Raw genomic sequence first — 19,330 nt, 5'->3', positions numbered from 1 at the left:
CACCCTCAGGGAAATCCCGAAGGGACTGCCACTGTTCATTCGAATTGCTTCATGCACAAACGCAAACATAGGCATTCACTGATTCTCAGTCCAAGATATCTATAGATTATATATATGTGTAGGTCACAGCCGGGGACTGGTCTTTCGGCTTTGCACATTTGTTTCAAATGTCTATAGGGTTGCCGAGTTTTCGGGTGGCGGGGAAACATGTGGTCCAGGGGCTGTGACATCAGAGCCGATGCGCGGTCAGTATTTGCAAAGGCACTGCAGCAGAAAAACAACTTCGTGTTTTTAAGCAAGCACCAAGCGCATGTGTCTTCTGTAACCAGTCTGTGGATCGCCCTCAGTCTCGTCAATCATCAGCAATTCTCTTCCCTGTTCTGAATTCTTGACAAGGGTTCTCCCTTCAAATCATAAACCCACATATATATGTATACTTCTATGAGCGCTTATTACCATATCTTGCCCGAACTCTTTCCAACAGACGTCGTGTGAGAGTTTTCGGGTTGCTGTGCGTACTCTCTGTTGTATGTGGCTCTCAGATGGCGTGTGGCTATTCTAGATAACTAATTTTGTAAAGACCCCCCTTCTTATTATCTTCTGTGTATCATAAGCGTTCTACGTTCACTACCGGAGAGAGCTAACACATGCAGCGGGCTTCTCTCTGTCCACCGTGGAGCACAAAGTTAAAGCCGAGCGCCCTTTGGTTTTCCTCAAACCTTCCGCGCTACAACACCGGCGCCCTTTCTGATCTCGGTGGTTTGCTTCGCACGGCTTCTTGGTCGGCCCTCGACAGACCAGGTTGCAAGAAGTTGTTTGCTTTCCGTCCAGCGAGCGCTGAGAACTCTCCTTCGTGCTGCAAAAGGTGGCGAGCCTCCTGCCGCGTCTCGCGGGGGGTTTTACGTGTCGCTGTTACTGGCTGTGGCTCTCGATTGGGGCACTGTTTTTCGGTTTTCGAACAAAAGTAAGCAAGGTCCGCTGCGTCTATTGTAGCAGGGAACTCTACTGGAGGAAGTAGTTTCGGCGTGCGTCTCAGGGTCTCTGTGTGCCAGATGCGACCTGCCGCATGCGTTGCTTCCGGGCCTTCCCCTGCGCGCGTGGCCTCTCTGCCTCGTCCCACTCGTCGCTCGGGCTGCCACGGTTCTTTCCTTCTTGGGGCCTCTGGAGACTTTCGTGCACATTCAGGAGACACCGCTGTCGACGTTCCTGTGTGGCAGTATGTCTTTCTTCGGCGAGCGGCCGTCCGAGACCGCATTCAGTCGCGGTGGTTCCAAGATCTGCTCCTCTCATACAGCCTTGTCGTGGAGGAGAATGTGCACTTACTGGCGGAAAATGCGTCGGCGTTGACGAGTTTTGCGGCGAATTTTTCCGCGGCTGCGGGGGAGAGAACAGCACACGGTTCCTTTTCTCGTCACCGCCACGACGGACTCGAGGCAGAGTTTAGCGGCTTGGTTCATGGCCAAGTCTCCGACATCTTCGCTTCGGGCTCGCGGGGCGCGGGCGAAACCCAGAAGCCAGGGATATGCGAGCCTAGCGTTGAGGCCGCCGTGGGAAAGAGTGGCAAACCCTGCACGGAGACAAAAAGTGGAGACGTCGACTCGACCCGCGCGGTGATCGGCGCCCTGCGAGCCCAGCTGGGAGAGACTTCCAGACGGCTAGTAGCGGCAGAAGAAAGCATTGTATCGGTGAATGAAAAGCTCGAGCAGACGAGAAAAATGCTCGAAGAGAAGACCATAGAGGGCGACGTTCTGCGCCGCCTCGTAGGAGAGAGGGAGGAGGAATTGGGGGACCGCGAAACGGAGCTTGCCGAGGCGAAGAAGGCTTGCGCGTTTCTCCAGAATGAAAGAAATCAGCTGCAACAGGCCCTGCAGACGGCGCAGCAAGAAGTGATGGAGAAAGCTCTCGAGAATGAGCGATACCTCCGCGAGCTCCTCAGATACAAAGAGGCAGAGGCAACGCGATTGAACGAGATGCAACAACTGTATGTGTCAATCATGGAGAAACAGCAGAAGATTTACCAGCCAGAGACTGAAGGACGTGGCGACGGTGAAGGAGAAGGCGCACGTGGATCTGTTGTTTTAGCTGGGCTCGACATTTTCGAGAAGAACTCCGGCCAACCGGATCCAAAGGACTTTCGAAAGTCCTCTCGTCGCGGCAGAGAGTCTCTGTTTTTACAGCTCTCTACACAGACGGAGGCGTCTGCATGCAGTGAGGTCGAGAGGACAGAGTTAGTAGCGTGCAATAACTCCAGTGATAAGGGCGGGGATGGTCGTGGAAGTGGAAGTCACGGGCAAGGGACTGTGGTCAATAATTCTCTTGCACAGCGTCTTTCTTTCTCGTCTGGGTGGAGGCGGGCAAAAGCTCAGGCGCCGGCTGCTCATGGTGTGTCGGGTGAAAGAACATCTGTGAGCGCTTCCCAGTTATCAGCTGCGTCATCTAGAGGCAGGTCCGATTCTTCGGTACCAACCACGAAACAAGTTGTTCCCTCTTCCTCCGCCTCGGTTCTGGGGACTTCACTTACAGGACGAGAAGTCGGAACCCCAGAGCAGAGTGCCACGAGAGGAGACATGCCAGCGAGACAGTCGGCCCCGTCCTACTCCACACGAACTTCCAGTAACGGCGTGCAGGATCATCACCGTCGAAGTTTGGACGTGTGCCGCCCTCCTACACGTGTGCAGAAGTCTCTTTTGGCACATCGTGGAAGTGTGCATGCGTGCTGCGCAGTGCCGCGAATGTGGGGAGCAGATATCTGGACGTCCCCACGGAGTCCGTCTCTTCCAGACGACGAATGTGGCTTCGCACATCATGAGCTTCTGCTTACCTGTGGTGAAGACGGTTTCCTTGCTCTTGTAGACGCAACCAGTCCTGCACTGCTCTACTCGTTCGTTGTTTCGCCGTCGAAGGCTCCACTGCTCTGCGTCGACACGGCGAATGAGCATCGCATTGCCCTCGTTGCCGCAGGCGACGTGACGCTGTACACCGTGAATGCGTGCAGCCAGCGGGTAACGTCGACGCTCAAAGGGCACAGTGGCCGCATAACCGCGTGCGGCTTCATACGTTCGGCTGCGTCCGGCTTTTGGCATCAGCTGTCTGGCTCTGGGGCAGCCACCGGAGACGCCGACACCCTCATGACCGGCGCGGGGGGCCCGAGCTCCGCGTCCGTATGGAGCTGCAGCCTCGATAGAACAGTGCGTCTGTGGGATGCCCGCCGGAGTGCATGCGTGAAGACGACCAGTTTGGACAGTGCAATAACTATGGGCACCGCGTCTCCTGATGGCGAATGGCTCGCCACCAGTCACCAGAATGGAAGCCTCTCTGTGCTGAACGTCCGAGCGGAAAAGTGTGAGAGAGTTGCGTCGCTTCAGCTACATGAGGAGGCAGCCACGGGAGTCGCGTTCGATCCCAGTGGGCGTCTCCTTGCGACTCAAGGAAAGGACAAGCAACTGAAGGTTGTAGATATTCGAATGTGGAAGGAGGTGATGACTCTTCTTCACATAGAAATGCGATATAATATCGTCCAGGCCTCTCCTGTCTTCTCCCGTGGAGATGGCGCTTTTGTGGCAGCGGCGGCAGGCCCGCACGTCTACTGCTGGACCATCCGGGGCAAAAGGTCGAATGAGGACGGGCGGATTGCGAGTGGCGAATGCTACGGGAGCGAGAGTTATTGGGGAGAGCTTGAGAAACCTGAAGGGACGCCACGAGGATGCGAGGGGGGGAGGGCGGGAGGGATGCAATATACCCGCCGGCAGAACGTCTGGAGAGACGCGGCGACAGAGGCTCAGCCGGATGTTGTTCTGCGTTCTCAGATGACGGATGTAACGTGCCTTAGTTGGCAACTTCATAGAGGCTTGGTCACGGGGGGAAAAGACGGGTCTGTAATGCTATGGGAACACGCATAGGTGAGGAGAAGGCGGCACTCTTTATGTTTGCGGTGGCTGTGGTGAACCACGCGTGTTAACAGGGAAAGATACTTGTGTATTGCGTTTAATTCGGTTTTGATGTAAGGTAGAGGGCGCAGGTTCGTCCCATGTATTAGAGACTGGAAAAAATCCGGTATGCCGAGGGTCCAGTCTCGGGTCCTTTTCTTCTGTTTTCCGCGATAGTCTTTCGTTGTTGACAAACCGAGCCTCGTTGCATGCGCAAAAATTTGTCGGCTGTTATGGAAACGGCGACAGACTATTACCTGTATTTTCTCCATGCGTGAATCATGCGGACCTGCGGTTGCCACCTGTGTATCTTCGTCAACTACACTTGCAAGTAAACGGCCATATAGTTGTATCGGAGATCGTTAGGCTACGCACAACTTTTCATCCAACTTCAACAAATCGTAACTTAGTGCCAAAAACATATACATACATACACAGATATTAAGAGAAATAGTGAGACAGACACTTTCCAGGAACAGGATTGCAGATGATCAGGAGATGACAGCTCTCTCCCTTCTGCTGTGTTCTGTTGTGATTGGTGAAGAGTAACCGACTGCAGTTGACTTCGTTGTTTCCCGCACTTTTAGTTATTTCAGCACTGGCCCGGTGTTACTATGGCCCGTGCGGTGTTTTTTTGCTACTGAGAAGGGTAGATAATGCACACTGTGCCTACTTTGTATCGTCCCTTCGTGGTCACTGCTCAGCTTCTTCGGACGAAACAACGAATTTGCATACAGCGGCATTTGTAAATGTGGTGCTATGAAGGCAGGTGTGGAGGACGTGGTAGCAGCCATGTGCTGTGACATATCTGATTAACATACTCCCTTGCAAAAATGTTACCATGCAGTGTCCATCCGTACCGGCCCTAGCGGTCACGGTTCCCATGCAGCCAGAGGTGCTGTGTCCGCTTCACGCTGCGAACTCATCGGGCAGAGACGAGAGTGGCGATTGTAGAAAGCACGTACGAGAGCACCTGTCGCCAGTGCGTGAACGGACCATTTCCGTTGTTCAACTTATTCTTTATAGATATATCAGGGTCTTCCGTTTATACGTGGAATTTTCTGGTACTGTATAGGCTGTGCACATCCTGCATTAATCATCCAGTGACTGGTCCTCCACAGCCTGAAAATATGTGTGGCAGCTCTGAAACATACTAATTGTCTGTCCTCCCGCTAAATCGTCAAAGAGGGGTTCTCCTGCCACGGCTCTTTTCTCATCTGTATAGATCAAAGTCCACTAAAAACGGAATGCTGGCGGCGCCATTGGAGTTCCCGGCCGATGCTGCACTTCACTGAGACGTCAACCACCTCATCTAACTCATACTGTTTTGTTAGAAAACACCGCAGTGGCCGATCGCCTCACACTAGGGGTAACTCGAATTCACAGGGCGATCAGTCGCTCACTATTGGAAAGGAGTGCACACCCTAGAAAATGCCGCCTTACAAGCCACGGCGCCCCGTCTCCCAGTTGCGCATATGCGGCTGCGGCTACTCAATGATTGTTCTCACGAACGAGTTCATAATTCGTGACCACCAGCGGCAATCAACCACCATTCATAGAGTTCCACTCACCCAAGCGCCAAATGCGAAATGCGCTGGCACCTCACGTAGCACGGCGCCTGAGAATTTCCAACGTATCTCGAACTGAACACCGCAGCCAGAGGAGACGAAATGATGAAGCAAGAAACGAACCTGTGGTACATTCCATCACAGAACCAACGGGGGTATTCACTTAAAGAGTTTATTTAGCAGTCAACTTCCCGCAACGATGCCTTTCTGGAGGATCCGCTCAAATAACAATGATTCCGCTACGTTTCCGAATTCTTAGAAATGACGAGCTGAGGGGTTAACGTTTCATTCAGCATGTGATATCGCCTGCTTTGGAGTTCGCATCAGTTTGAGCGGTTGCATTGATCCCAGAGAGCGTGCAGCCATCATTGTTGAAGTGCATAAACACACACTTGCTGGTCTTCCAGCACTTCATTTGGCAGGACTCGAAGGTCCCCACCTCGCTCTTGGGGAACGTCGCAACGGTTTCGCCCGCGTACTTGGTCCGCTCCTTGACACATGTGGTCGGCAGGCCGCAGTGTTTTGGTGCTGAATGGTCGCCTTGACGGTTGTATTTGGAGTTGGCAATGGTAGGTCCATGTTTCAACCAACAATGCTTGTTCGACACTTGCCAGGTGAAATACTGGCACTGCTCGTCGTTGAGGCACTTATTTTGGCACTCTTCCGCTGAGTTTGTTTGGGACCGTCTCGTGTACATGGCTTCGTAGCCAATATCCTTCATGATGCACCAGTGTTCACCCGTACACGTTTTCGGACCTGCGACATACTCATTGTCCGGATGGAGCGATTTCAAATAGTTATCACTTGTTTTGAAGTGACACTGCTTGGTCTTGTGTTGGAAAAGGAAGCCTTTGCATTTGGGCTCCGCTGCGCACCCCATTTGACACTCGACGACTGTTTTGATACCGGGAACCCCATTATCGTGCATGTTTTTCTCGCCTCTGAAATCAAAGGAATCAACGAGGCAAAGCGGGCACCGTTTCGGGCCAGAAACGGCATTGGCATTGTTCTTCTCCTGAGAAGGCTTGCGGGACTGGAGCACGCATCGGTTCCCATTGGAATAGAATGTGAAGAAGCCACACTGCGGGTGTTGATTGCACCTCTGCTGGCACAAAGCAGCGTCACCCACTTCGGTGAACTCAGTCAGGCTGAAACCAACGTACTCCTTGCCTTTTTCGAGGCAGCTGTATCCTGTCGACTCCACCTCAGCGAAAGAGTGGGCGTTGACTAGCTGTCTCCGGAGCCCTGGAGATTGCAGGGCCTCGGCACTATTATGGAGCAACGCCGCTGCAACAACAACGGGGAGAGCGATTCTCCGGTTGAACACAGTCTTCAGCGCGTCCATATTGCTAACAGCTAGCGAACAATCTTCGGAAAATCGGGAATTGATTGGCAATCTCGCTACACAGTACCACTGCCGATCAGGGGAGAGAGCAGGGATGGGAGGTGAGACGGAGTTGGACTATAGGCAATTCTACGAGGCCTGCGATGAGGGAGGAAAACAGGGAAGTCAAATGAAGTGAAAGTGACGAATCTGTACGCTTATATTCGACTGATGTTGTAATGGTTCTCAGGTGACGACAACCAGCTCGTACCGTGGGTCCCGGAAGGGCAACCGGTGCCGCGGCGTCGGCTAGCTACGCCCCGAAACACAATCGTGTTCGGCTAAACCAGCCCTGAGCTATCTCCCGCTGTTGGGGAAGCCGAAGTAGCCGTCACCGATAGTTAGTCAGCTGGCACCACCGATGCCGCAGGTTATTAGGCTCTCTGAAAGAACACCTGTCGTCCGAAGAAACTCATCCGCAGCGTTGCTCAGACTCAAAGAAAGGTTGCCACCAGGTGAGAGAGAGGCTCCGCGATGCGAGTGCAACGGAAAGACAAGGCCCGAGACAAAAAAACACTCCAACGAAACGATCGGGACAAAGAGCTTGCCTCCAATCCGCCTCACACGGGGTGGCCGTACCTTTACGCAGTCCGAACGGCTTCTCAAGAGATCAGCGCCCTGCCACGTCTCGCGATTCGGACTCTCGGGAAACAAGGGCCCATGCTGCTTGTCTCCATCTGGCGTTTATATCTGAACTAGAGGGCACACAGGAAAGCGCGGGCCGCAGGCCGTCGGAACTCTCCGTGTCTAGTTCACCGAAAATCAGTTTTCCGTTTCAGGCGTAGAGAGGCCGGTGTGCAGCTCGAGAAGACCTCTGTGAGGGGGCAAGTGTCTCTCAGCTCAGCGGCTCATGCATCTGTAAATGCGTCTTTCGAGGGCAGGTCTTCGAGTTACAAACTCGCTTGTTTTTCTGTGTCTCCTTTGTAGGTCACCAGACTATTTTCCTGTCATCGTGGCTGCCTCCGGATCTTCGGAGCGTCTTCGCTCGTCTTGCGCGGGTCAGGTCCTTGACTATCAACGCCTTGGGGACTCCCTTCGTATCACCCGTTTCTCTCCTACATTCCGATCAAGCTTCTGCTGAAGCCGTTGGTGCTGCGCCCAGCCCTCCGCTGGTGTCTCCCGTGTCTCATTCGGCTTCTTTGTTTGCTTCGGGTTCCACTCGCCTCTCTCGCCTGTGCTGTTCTCCTTGTTCCGTTCCTCTGTCTCCTCCCGGCACCGCTTCTCTGTCTTGTCCCCTTTCTTCTGCGTTTTTGTCGCCGTCTCCCTGTGTCCCGCGGAAGGACGGGGACGCGGAGGAAGAGCTGTGTCTTTCGCAGCAAACGCCCGAGACCGGCGAGAACGAGGAAGCACACACCGCCGCGCTTCTCCGCCAGCCTTCACTCTGTGGTTCGCCACACAAGGAGACGGGGCCGCCATTTTCGCGGGGTCCTTCTCTTCGCGAAAGCATTCTCGATGTGGAAGAGACGGCAGGATTGTGGGGTCCCAAACGAGCGTCCGAGTTCCTGGCGAAAAAGCAGAGACAGTGGAGTGAGCTTCAGCGTCGCCGGTCACGCTCCCACCACAGCGCACAAGAGCGGCGAGGAAGCGACTGGAGCAGGGAGGAAGAGGCAATAATACGGGGGGAAGTCGTTCGCTCGGAGTTTGCCATTTATCCGGCAGACTTGCACGCTCATGTGCTGTTTAACGTGTTGATGAGTGAGGCGAATCGAGTTGCGCAATTGGAGACAGCAAGAGAGGGACCACACAGAAGAGCCGAAGGACAGATGGCAGGGGACGATCAAGCGTGTGACGTGTCTCCGGAAAGCAGAGACAGAACTTACCGAGTCATTGTTTTTTTCTCGACTCTCAAGAGTCTACAGTTCCATTATGTCTTCTTCAAACACTATGTTTTTCCGGCGCTCCTCACGCTGAAGACAACGGACCCCGCGACGTTTTCCGCTCTGTCCACGTACCCATTCGTCTCCTCTTCGTCCGGTTCTTATTTATCCGCCACACATTCGTTCCCTTTATCAGTTTCTTTCTCTTCTTCGTCTCCCTCTGCTTCGTCGACGTTTCCTCCGCCGCCGCTGGTCCCCGCGCGCCTTCCGAAACTCTCGGCCCTGCATCACGGGCTCAGTATCGAGAGACGTCGTGCAGTGATCGAGGCTTTCTCCTCTTCATCTCTGGTTCCTACCTGGTCACCTTCTGGGGTCGATTCTGCTGCTCTCGCGCCTTCGCAGTTCGCGTCCGGGTTGCCGACCTCTCTCGTGGGCCAGGCAAGCCACAGGCGGCTCTCAAAAAGCGGGAGAGAGCGACAACAAGGATCTCTTCACGGCCAAGAGCCGCTGCCCCAGGTGTCCAGCAATCCGGGCTACGAGCTTCGCATCCTTTTTGCCACAGATGTCGCGGCTACAGGCGTCAATGTGGGAGTTGTTGACTCCGTTATTCACGTAAGGAAGGTAGAGGGAGGCTGACAGGGACATGGCGTTTGAGGGGAGAGTGACAAGCAGCAGCTTTTCAGTTTGCCGTCGGTCGTAGGGATAGGGAGCGCAACTTTTGTGCCGTTTGGGTGGGCGGGAAGCGAAAAGCTTTGTTTGCTTCTTCTTCGCCCTCTTCTTTATTGTTTGCACACCTTTCGTGCAGGGTTTTGGGAGACGCAAAGAAAGGAACCATCTGTGCAAACTCAGTTTGATCCCATTTCTTCGCCATCTGTCCTGTTGAGTCCGCCACTTCCTCGGCATGGCGTGAGCGGCCTCAAGCCTGTGTGGGCTCTTCTGTGGGTCTCCCCTGGTGCTTTATTGCGTTACTTATCGTGTTTGCCGCAGCACACTTTTGCTTGTGCTAGCTGATCAGTCTGCTTCCTTTCTCTCTTCGACCCTTCTTCGCGCCGTGCTTAGATGTTCTCTGCTTCCTTCCCATCATCCCCTCCACTTCTGGGCGTGGTCGTCTGTATCGCTTTCTCTCGCACGCTACCTGTCTGTTCTCCTGCCCGCCCCATTCACCCCCTGCCCGTGCTGTCTCTTCCAGCGACTGCCTCGGTTGCCTCTTCTGTCTCTCCATGCTGTGGCCGCAGGCCGGGATGCCCCGTGACCCAGAGCTTCTCGTTCAGCGTCTGACGCGTGTCGCGCGGTAAGCACAACCTTGGCGGAGACTGCGAGATGGCAGGGAAAGGAGGCGGGCGAGATGGAGACACAATGACGGGGAGATGAAGGTCGAGAAGGGAAAGCTGGTTGAAAAAAGCAGCAGGGTCAACGTGAATACGAATGCGAACGGGGAGCATCATCGGAGTAGGAACACCTGATATCCTGCCGCAGGGCGCCGTACGGCGTCTTCGCTTAATTCACACGTTTCCAGATCTCATAACTTCATGTTCTCCCCCCTCCCCGATGCGCTCCGATTTCTACCGGGTTCTGCTGGCTCCGACGACCGCAATCTCTGCACATGGCTTCCCGCTTGTCGCCTTTCGGTTTATCGTGTCGTTTGTCTGCCTCAACTGCTGGCGTCGCCTCCCACTAGTCCTCTCTTGTCTGTTCTCGCTCGTATCTGTTGCCTGTAGGGCACGGGGTCCAACTACTGCGCCTCTCTCGGGTTCAGCAGCCCGTCCACACGCGTCTTTCACTTCATTTGCCTCACCTCCGTCTTCCTCGGGCCGCGTCTCGTCGCCACCATCATGGGTTCTCTCTGATGCATGTTCCGCCTCGCCTCTATTTGAACTGTCCAGTGAAACATCCGTTGGAAGGCAGGGACGAAGCGAGGAACAAGAAAACGTCGAAATCGAAGAGAACGACAACCATTTTTGGCGGCTCCACGCCAAACGCCAAATCGGGAGATCTCTGCTTCTCCTTCATGACTTAGAAAGCCACTTTCTTTTTGAATGCTTCTCCGAAGGAATCAATCTCACTGAACTCCATCCTCGGTATGCGTTATCTCTGCTGAGCCCGAATCGTGCGCTTACTGCGGTTTTAAGTGAGAGGTTCGAACGAAAGATGTTCCAGGAAAAGCGGAAATGGGAGGACGAGGGACAAACTGAAAGGGAGACTGGAAGCAATCGGGGCAGGCGAGATGGCGGCAACAAAAGAAGCAGAACCCATCGCTCCCACTCTCTTTTCATCCGCCAACGCCGCCGTCAAGGGGCAACGTGTAACAGCAAGACACAAAGAGACGTCGAGAGCCTCAAAACAGGAGACGACTGAAGAAGACGCAAAGATAAAACCCCGGAAGGATTTTCTTACTCCCTCGCAGGCAGCTGCATGTCGGTGGTTTTCGGGAGTATGGTGGCACGAGGTACCCTCCCTGCGCGCCTCTGCCGACCTTTTTTACCGCTCGTTGCTCGGCTTCTACGCCATGCAGTCGAAGCGCCTCAAAATCAACAAGTAACGGAAGCAGAATAAAGAGTTTTACATTCACGTGGGGATCCAGTCTCTCACGGAGAAACGTGTCTTTCCACTCGCGAAGTCCCCCGTTTATGCGAATGCATGTTTGTCCGTCTGCGACGAAGTCCCTGCATGGGAGCACCTTAGCCCATCGTCTGAATTACCAGTGAAGGCTCTAGGCATACGTGACTGCAGTTTTACGGGTTCTTCGATTATCACGATTATTCATGTACTTGCACAAGCGGGGAACATCTACCAGCGGTGCGCGTTCTTTTTAGTACTATTCGACAAAATCCACAAGAAGCTGTCGCTTTTGTGGTGAGCACGCCGTTTCTGCCGACAAGGACACGCTCAGAAACCGACAAAGTGTGTGAGAGGGGTGCAAAGTTGAAGGACCGGTATCTTGTACGTCCACGTATTTTCCCAGTGTAGTTTTTACCCATTACACGCGCATATGCTGGAGGCACGACTAGGTGAGCACCTATTGCAGCACACGTCGAGCGGCTGATCGCGCGGGGCAGTCTGGCAGCAGATGACTGCAGCAACTGACCATTTTTGTTGAGCGGCAGATGGGTTGATACCGACGATACCTGTTCCCTCAGGAGGCAGAGACACCGACGACATCGATGGGATCAGCTGACTAATTATCGATAACGGCTACACCAACATCCTGAACACCCGGAGATAACACAGCTGGTATTGCCGAACAGCGGTGAGTAATGGGCCACAACTAGCCGACGCGGCGGCACCGGTTGCCCTTCCGGGACCCACGGTACGAGCTGGTTGTCGTCACCTGAGAACCATTACAACATCAGTCGAATATAAGCGTACAGATTCGTCACTTTCACTTCATTTGACTTCCCTGTTTTCCTCCCTCATCGCAGGTCTCGTAGAATTGCCTATAGTCCAACTCCGTCTCACCTCCCATCCCTGCTCTCTCCCCTGATCGGCAGTGGTACTGTGTAGCGAGATTGCCAATCAATTCCCGATTTTCCGAAGATTGTTCGCTAGCTGTTAGCAATATGGACGCGCTGAAGACTGTGTTCAACCGGAGAATCGCTCTCCCCGTTGTTGTTGCAGCGGCGTTGCTCCATAATAGTGCCGAGGCCCTGCAATCTCCAGGGCTCCGGAGACAGCTAGTCAACTCCCACTCTTTCGCTGAGGTGGAGACGACAGGATATAGCTGCTTTGAAAAAGGCAAGGAGTACGTTGGTTTCAGCCTGACTGAGTTCGCCAAAGTGGGCGACGCTGCTTTGTGCCAGCAGAGGTGCAATCAACACCCGCAGTGTGGCTTCTTCACATTCTATTCCAATGAGAACCGATGCGTGCTCCAGTCCCGCAAGCCTTCTCAGGAGAACAACAATGCCAATGCCGTTTCTGGCCCGAAACGGTGCCCGCTTTGCCTCGTTGATAACTATGATTTCAGAGGCGAGACAAACATGCATAAATCAGGTGCTCCCGGTCTCAATACACTCCTGGCGTGTCAACAGGGATGTGCAGCGGAGCCCAAATGCAAGGCCTTCCTCTTCGAGAAGCGTCCCCGCACGTGTCACTTCAAGACAAGTGATAACTATTTGAAATCGTTCCATCCGGATACTTCATATATCGCAGGTCCGAAAACGTGTACGGATGAACACTGGTGCATCATGAAGGATATTGGCTACAAGGGCACAGACTCGAAGGCGACAAAAGCAAACTCAGCGGCAGAGTGCCAGCAGATGTGCCTCAACGACGAGAGATGTGACTTTTTCACGTGGCAACAGGCGGGCAAGCATTGTTGGTTTAAGGCTGGGGCGTCCACTGCCTCAACAAAATACAATCGGGCTGGCGACTATTCTGCACCAAAACACTGCGGCCTGCCGACCACATGTGTCAAGGAGCGGACGAAGTACGCAGGCGAAACCGTTGCGACGTTCCCCAAGAGCGAGGTGGGGACCTTCGAGTCCTGCCAAATGAAGTGCTGGAAGACCAGCAAGTGTGTGTTTATGCACTTCAACAATGATGGCTGCACGCTCTCTGGGATCAATGCAACCGCTCAAACTGATGCGAACTCCAAAGCAGGCGATATCACATGCTGAAGGAAATGTTAACCCCTCAGCTCGTCATTTCTAAGAATTCGGAAACGTAGCGGAATCATTGTTATTTGAGCGGATCCTCCAGAAAGACATCGTTACGGGAAGTTGGCTGGTGACTGAACTTCATGAAGTGATTGTTTCCTGTGCTGCAAGAACTGAATGGGCTGCAACACCTTTTTTCACAATGTTCCGTATCCAGATTTGGCGTTCAGTTCGGTGTACGTTGGAGTGCGGATGTATTGCTACGTACGTGTCGTGCTCCGTGTTCAACATGTGGCGAAAGTGGGTGAAACTCTCGGAGTGTCGCCGCTTCCGGAAACAAGATCGAACTCGTTTTCAATTAAGTCCCTAGAGTAAATTGAGACGCGGATGAGCAAACGACAGAATAGTGGAGGCGGGTTGCAGAGTGCGGTGGTGCTACGGTCTGCCCGTTTGGCGGTTGAGGCAGTTGTCTGTGCTGCAGTTCCGTCGAGGATGACTGGCATCTGTAGGCTGGAAAGGCACGAGCATACAGAAACTTAGTGCTTGCTAGTCACAGGTAACTGCTTGTGCCCCGTTATCGAAGACACCCTGCTAACGGCGGGCTTCGTTAGCGCAGAGCAATACGGCTAAAAAGGATCGCAGCGGTTGTACGGGCCCCGAGTATTGTCGGCAAGAGAGAATATTAATGCCCAATCATGCGTACACCGCGGTGACATGACACGTTTCCACACGAAAGGAGCCTGCAAGAGCTGGCACCTGCTTCTCTGATGCATTGAAAACTACTTGTGTGACGTTGTCGCAACACGTAACATCGGATACGATCCGCGTGGTCAGGGCAACAATTCTGATCCCATGACCCCGGCGTACGGGACCGCCATGGCCATTCCAACGGAAAGGCGTGCTCGTCTTGTGCTATTTTACATGGAGATTTCTTTGAAATGCTTCAAGCTTGGGTACCAACGTAACCACCGCCCCCCCCCCCCCCGCAGCAACCGCTATTACCGGGCAGCATCTAGCAGGCTGCCCTCCTTATTTTTACCATTAAAGAACTAGAGCGCAGATTTGCGTACTTTGCGTTGATAACGCCGTCTCGGCAACAATGCCAATATGGTTTGGCAACCGACGAACTGTGTGTGTTACTAATGCGCACAGTAGAAGCACTTCGCCCGTACACGCACCAAAAAGCAGCTAGTTCCTCACAGATGTTAATGTTTTTCTGTCAAAAGCATGCTCTCGCGAGCAAGTGTGTGTTGCACACACCCCAATGGACCAGGCACCTGTGGTATTCCGTCGAGGAATGCCATATCACATCGTTTTTATGTAGCGAGAAATAAGCGGGGGGAATGGGGGTTGGCACTTCGTTCGTTCGTACAGCCACGGTGCAGCGGCTACCGACTCTAGTTATCTCAGCAAGCGACAATCGATTACGGGTGCAGTTCCTTCGCTGATTGCGAGTTAGCCAACCCGAAGGCGAGAAAGCCATGGCGGTGTGCGGCATCGCTAGCCGAACAACCCCAGCCGATAGCATCCCATACGCGCCACACCCCCCCATGCCTTGTCTCATGAAAAACGCCGCACCGATGCCACAGGCAATTGCCGTAAACTTGATTGTCTCATATCGCGTAATCACCATACGTTTGACCCTTCACATCACTGCATATGACCATCTCGTAACTATCAAACAGTGTCCGTCTCCCCCCTCCCCACAACCTGCTTCCACCGACGCTTTTCCAGCCGGGTATACAAGCGGAGCCACCAAATGTGTTCCTAACAGCATAATAGAATTTTAAAATTGATTTTCTTATTTTGCATAGCGCCATGGAGACTGTGACGACTCTGTTCAACCGGAAAATTGCTCTCTCCTTTGTTGTTGCGGCCGCGTTGCTCCATAATAGTGCCGAGGCCCTGCAATCTCCAGGGCTCCGGAGACAGCTAGTCAACGTCCACTCTTTCGCTGAGGTGGAGACGACAGGATATAGCTGCCTTGAAAAAGACAAGGAGTACGTTGGTTTCAGCCTGACTGAGTTCACCGAAGTGGGCGACGCTGGCTTGTGCCAGCAGAGGTGCAATCAACACCCGCACTGCAGCTTCTTCACATTCTATTCCAATGGGAACCGATGCGTGCTCCAGTCCCGCAAGCCTTCTCAGGAGAAGAACAATGCCGATGCCGTTTCTGGCCCGAAACGGTGCCCGCTTTGCCTCGTTGATTCCTTTGATTTCAGAGGCGAGGCAAACCTGCATCATAAAGGTGCTCCCGGTCTCAATACACTCCTGGCGTGTCAACAGGGGTGTGCAGCAGAGCCCAGATGCAAAGGCTTCCTCTTCGAGAAGCGTCCCCGCACGTGTCACTTCAAAACAAATGATAACTATTTGAAAGCGCTCGATCCGGATACTTCATATATCGCAGGTCCGAAAACGTGTACGGATGAACACTGGTGCATCATGAAGGATATTGGCTACAGGGGCACAGACTCGAAGGAGACAAGAGCAAACTCAGCGGCAGAGTGCCAGCAGATGTGCCTCAACGACGAGAGATGTGACTTTTTCACGTGGCAACAGGCGGGCAAGTATTGTTGGTTTAAGGCTGGGGCGTCCACTGCCTCAACAAAATACAATCGGGCTGGCGACTATTCTGCACCAAAACACTGCGGCCTGCCGACCACATGTGTCAAGGAGCGGACCAAGTACGCGGGCGAAACCGTTGCGACGTTCCCCAAGAGCGAGGTGGGGACCTTCGAGTCCTGCCAAATGAAGTGCTGGAAGACCAGCAAGTGTGTGTTTATGCACTTCAACAATGATGGCTGCACGCTCTCTGGGATCAATGCAACCGCTCAAACTGATGCGAACTCCAAAGCAGGCGATATCACATGCTGAATGAAACGTTAACCCCTCAGCTCGTCATTTCTAAGAATTCGGAAACGTAGCGGAATCATTGTTATTTGAGCGGATCCTCCAGAAAGGCATCGTTGCGGGAAGTTGACTGCTAAATAAACTCTGTAAGTGAATACCCCCGTTGGTTCTGTGATGGAATGTACCACAGGTTCGTTTCTTGCTTCATCATTTCGTCTCCTCTGGCTGCGGTGTTCAGTTCGAGATACGTTGGAAATTCTCAGGCGCCGTGCTACGTGAGGTGCCAGCGCATTTCGCATTTGGCGCGTGGGTGAGTGGAACTCTATGAATGGTGGTTGATTGCCGTTGGTGGTCACGAATTATGAACTCGTTCATGAAAACAGTCATCGAGTAGCCGCAGCCGCATATGCGCAAATGGGAGACGGGGCGCCGTGGCTTGTAAGGCGGCATTTTCTAGGGTGTGCACTCCTTTCCAATAGTGAGCGACTGATCGCCCTGTGAATTCGAGTTACCCCTAGTGTGAGGCGATCGGCCACTGCGGTGTTTTCTAACAAAACAGTATGAGTTGGATGTGACGGGTCTCCCGCAGGGAAGCTGGTATCACCGCGTTCTCTTTCCCAACTCCAGGCGTTCCCCCTCCTATGTGCCACGTCCAGCCTTCCACCCCCCTCCCTTAGGTGGCAGGTGTCATTGTTCGGCATCATGTAGTAAAACAAAAGGAGTTTGTTAGGATGGTGTGCGGAGCTATAGATAGCAGTTACCGATGCAGATATTCGAATTTCAGGAAGCCGGTGGCCAGTATATGTCACAGACCACGAACGAAAAAGGAGACCAGACAGTTTCTCAACGAAATCGTGAGGCCCGTGAACACGTGTAGACGAGTGACTCCTGAGCGTGGCGACAGTGAATGATTTGCATTATTAGGGGGTAACGGCGAGAAAAGGAAACATGGGCACACCACGTGTGGCGACAGCTGAACCATGACACAGCAGCTTGGCCGTCGTTTTTTTGAGTGAAAGTGTGGGGCTAGTTGGGTACAGAGATTTGACAGAGATCTACCTATTCACACAGGGGTGGTTGTGTGCTTGAAGCGACGTTACTTACCGTGCGCTGGCTGAGCGTGATGCCGGTTCGCCCACTTACATGATTCTGAGATTCTGGTTTAGCCTTCTTCCATGGAGGTTCACAGAAGGCTGTCCCCATGCGCGCACTGACCCGACAACCAGATGTGGCCATTTACGCCACCGTGTATTTTCTAGGTAATTTGATTTTAAACATTTCGAGGAAGGAAGCACCATCCATCCGCGGCGGCATGAAGACTCTTTCGTTGGGACATGTCTTGGTGTTACTAGTATATGCTAGGAAATGATGGTAGTCAAACGGGTGTGACGACCACGTGCAAGGAGGATCATCTCACTAATGCTTGAGTGTTGCCATGCTGCCCCATTGAGGTTCCAAGACAGGAGAAAGAGGGTATACCGGGGCCTTCTCCATATCAATTGTGTATCTTCAATCCTCGTCATGCCGCCATTCCATCGCCTAGGCAGGAACAGGAACTGAGTCATGTTTCCCTGGGAAGGGAGGTTGGAGTCATTCATCTACTGCACGAAGTGAAGCGGAATATGGTATACCAAAACAACTGACGCGAGTGGCAAGAAAGAAGAAATGCAAAAACTTCTGTCTTCAAGGAGGTTCGTGGAGGAGGCATTATAGAGGGCGTAGCTTCCAGCTCAACAAAAATGACAGATGCCGTGACTGCTGCTGCCGTCTCTTCATTGTCGTGACGTTCGAGAATCGCGATTGGGCAGGGTGTGGACTCTAGTTGATTACGTCCTTATAGAAAGGGGGGTGAGCCAGAGCTCGCGTCGGAGCGGGGAAGATTTATTAACTTCAGGGTCATCGATCTCGCCCCCTCGATAGCTATCCTCTGCTGCTACTGCAGAACAGTCAATACATGACGGAGCGCAGCTAGCCGAGGCCGCGCCATCAACTGCTTTTCAGGTCCTTGCAGACCAAGTGACTGCGTTCACATGAGGCGACATCAACACGATAAATCCATGTTGTAGGCTTCTAGGATTCATTCTTTTTGCTTCCTTCTTCTCTCTTCCTAGCACGTGTGCCGATTTGCAGCGACATAACAGCTCCCGTCTCACCCCCCCCCTCTTTCGCTGTGTTGCTGTTTCATCTGGCTCCGGAGGACCAAGTCCAAAATCAAGGTCATTGCCCGCTAAATATAAGGAACACGATGGACGCGTTGAAAACTTTATTGAACAAGGGAATCACACTCGCCGTCGTTGTTGCAGCGGTGTTGCTGCAGATTCGTGCCGTGGCGCTTCAATATCCAGGGCTCCGAAACCAGGTAGTCAACGCCCACTCTTTCGCTGAGGTGGAGACGACAGGATATAGCTGCCTTGAAAAAGACAAGGAATACGTTGGTTTCAGCCTGACTGAGTTCACCGAAGTGGGCGACGCTGGCTTGTGCCAGCAGAGGTGCAATCAACACCCGCACTGCAGCTTCTTCACATTCTATTCCAATGGGAACCGATGCGTGCTCCAGTCCCGCAAGCCTTCTCAGGAGAAGAACAATGCCGATGCCGTTTCTGGCCCGAAACGGTGCCCGCTTTGCCTCGTTGATTCCTTTGATTTCAGAGGCGAGGCAAACCTGCATCATAAAGGTGCTCCCGGTCTCAATACACTCCTGGCGTGTCAACAGGGATGTGCAGCAGAGCCCAGATGCAAAGGCTTCCTCTTCGAGAAGCGTCCCCGCACGTGTCACTTCAAAACAAATGATAACTATTTGAAAGCGCTCGATCCGGATACTTCATATATCGCAGGTCCGAAAACGTGTACGGATGAACACTGGTGCATCATGAAGGATATTGGCTACAGGGGCACAGACTCGAAGGAGACAAGAGCAAACTCAGCGGCAGAGTGCCAGCAGATGTGCCTCAACGACGAGAGATGTGACTTTTTCACGTGGCAACAGGCGGGCAAGTATTGTTGGTTTAAGGCTGGGGCGTCCACTGCCTCAACAAAATACAATCGGGCTGGCGACTATTCTGCACCAAAACACTGCGGCCTGCCGACCACATGTGTCAAGGAGCGGACCAAGTACGCGGGCGAAACCGTTGCGACGTTCCCCAAGAGCGAGGTGGGGACCTTCGAGTCCTGCCAAATGAAGTGCTGGAAGACC

At 53.2% G+C, this 19,330-nt stretch overlaps 6 protein-coding genes across 6 annotated transcripts in view; 4 read left to right on the top strand and 2 right to left on the bottom strand.

Moving 5' to 3' along the window:
• Positions 1-1,052: 1,052 nt before the first annotated feature.
• TGME49_200280 (WD domain, G-beta repeat-containing protein) lies at positions 1,053-3,899 on the top strand (the record flags this gene model as incomplete). The annotated part of the gene is made up of 1 exon (XM_018779148.1): positions 1,053-3,899. One exon carries the CDS (start codon positions 1,053-1,055, stop codon positions 3,897-3,899), a length of 2,847 nt encoding a protein of 948 aa, XP_018636525.1.
• A 1,392-nt stretch (positions 3,900-5,291) lies between these two features.
• Positions 5,292-7,086, bottom strand: TGME49_200270 (PAN/Apple domain-containing protein). The gene has a single exon (XM_002371908.1). The coding sequence runs from the start codon at positions 6,837-6,839 to the stop codon at positions 5,784-5,786; it is 1,056 nt and encodes a 351-aa protein (XP_002371949.1). The 5' UTR covers positions 6,840-7,086; the 3' UTR covers positions 5,292-5,783.
• Positions 7,087-8,004: 918 nt separating this feature from the next.
• On the bottom strand, positions 8,005-9,099 carry TGME49_200260 (hypothetical protein; the record flags this gene model as incomplete). The annotated part of the gene is made up of 2 exons (XM_002371907.1): positions 8,699-9,099; positions 8,005-8,380 (listed from the first exon to the last, which is right to left on the bottom strand). The coding sequence occupies exons 1-2, from the start codon at positions 8,704-8,706 to the stop codon at positions 8,005-8,007; spliced, it is 384 nt and encodes a 127-aa protein (XP_002371948.1). The 5' UTR covers positions 8,707-9,099.
• A 2,322-nt stretch (positions 9,100-11,421) lies between these two features.
• Positions 11,422-13,665, top strand: MIC17A (microneme protein MIC17A). The gene is made up of 3 exons (XM_002371906.1): positions 11,422-11,548; positions 11,833-11,942; positions 12,115-13,665. Exon 3 carries the CDS (start codon positions 12,253-12,255, stop codon positions 13,306-13,308), a length of 1,056 nt encoding a protein of 351 aa, XP_002371947.1. The 5' UTR covers positions 11,422-11,548; positions 11,833-11,942; positions 12,115-12,252; the 3' UTR covers positions 13,309-13,665.
• Positions 13,666-14,873: 1,208 nt separating this feature from the next.
• On the top strand, positions 14,874-16,364 carry MIC17B (microneme protein MIC17B). The gene has a single exon (XM_002371905.1). It carries the CDS (start codon positions 15,106-15,108, stop codon positions 16,159-16,161), a length of 1,056 nt encoding a protein of 351 aa, XP_002371946.1. The 5' UTR covers positions 14,874-15,105; the 3' UTR covers positions 16,162-16,364.
• Positions 16,365-18,382: 2,018 nt separating this feature from the next.
• The window catches only part of MIC17C (microneme protein MIC17C), a gene marked incomplete at both ends in the record, with an annotated part of 1,812 nt that continues 864 nt past the window's right edge, over positions 18,383-19,330 (top strand). The window contains one exon of the mRNA XM_018779147.1: positions 18,383-19,330. This exon is cut by the window's right edge and continues 864 nt beyond it. Within this exon, the coding sequence (XP_018636526.1) occupies positions 18,383-19,330 (948 nt within the window).

Source organism: Toxoplasma gondii, chromosome VIII (assembly GCF_000006565.2).
Source record: "Toxoplasma gondii ME49 chromosome VIII, whole genome shotgun sequence".
In the NCBI taxonomy this organism is placed as follows: Eukaryota; Apicomplexa; class Conoidasida; order Eucoccidiorida; family Sarcocystidae; genus Toxoplasma; species Toxoplasma gondii.
The sequence above is the reverse complement of the archived record's forward strand: the minus strand, read 5'-3'. Positions and strand labels throughout refer to the sequence as shown.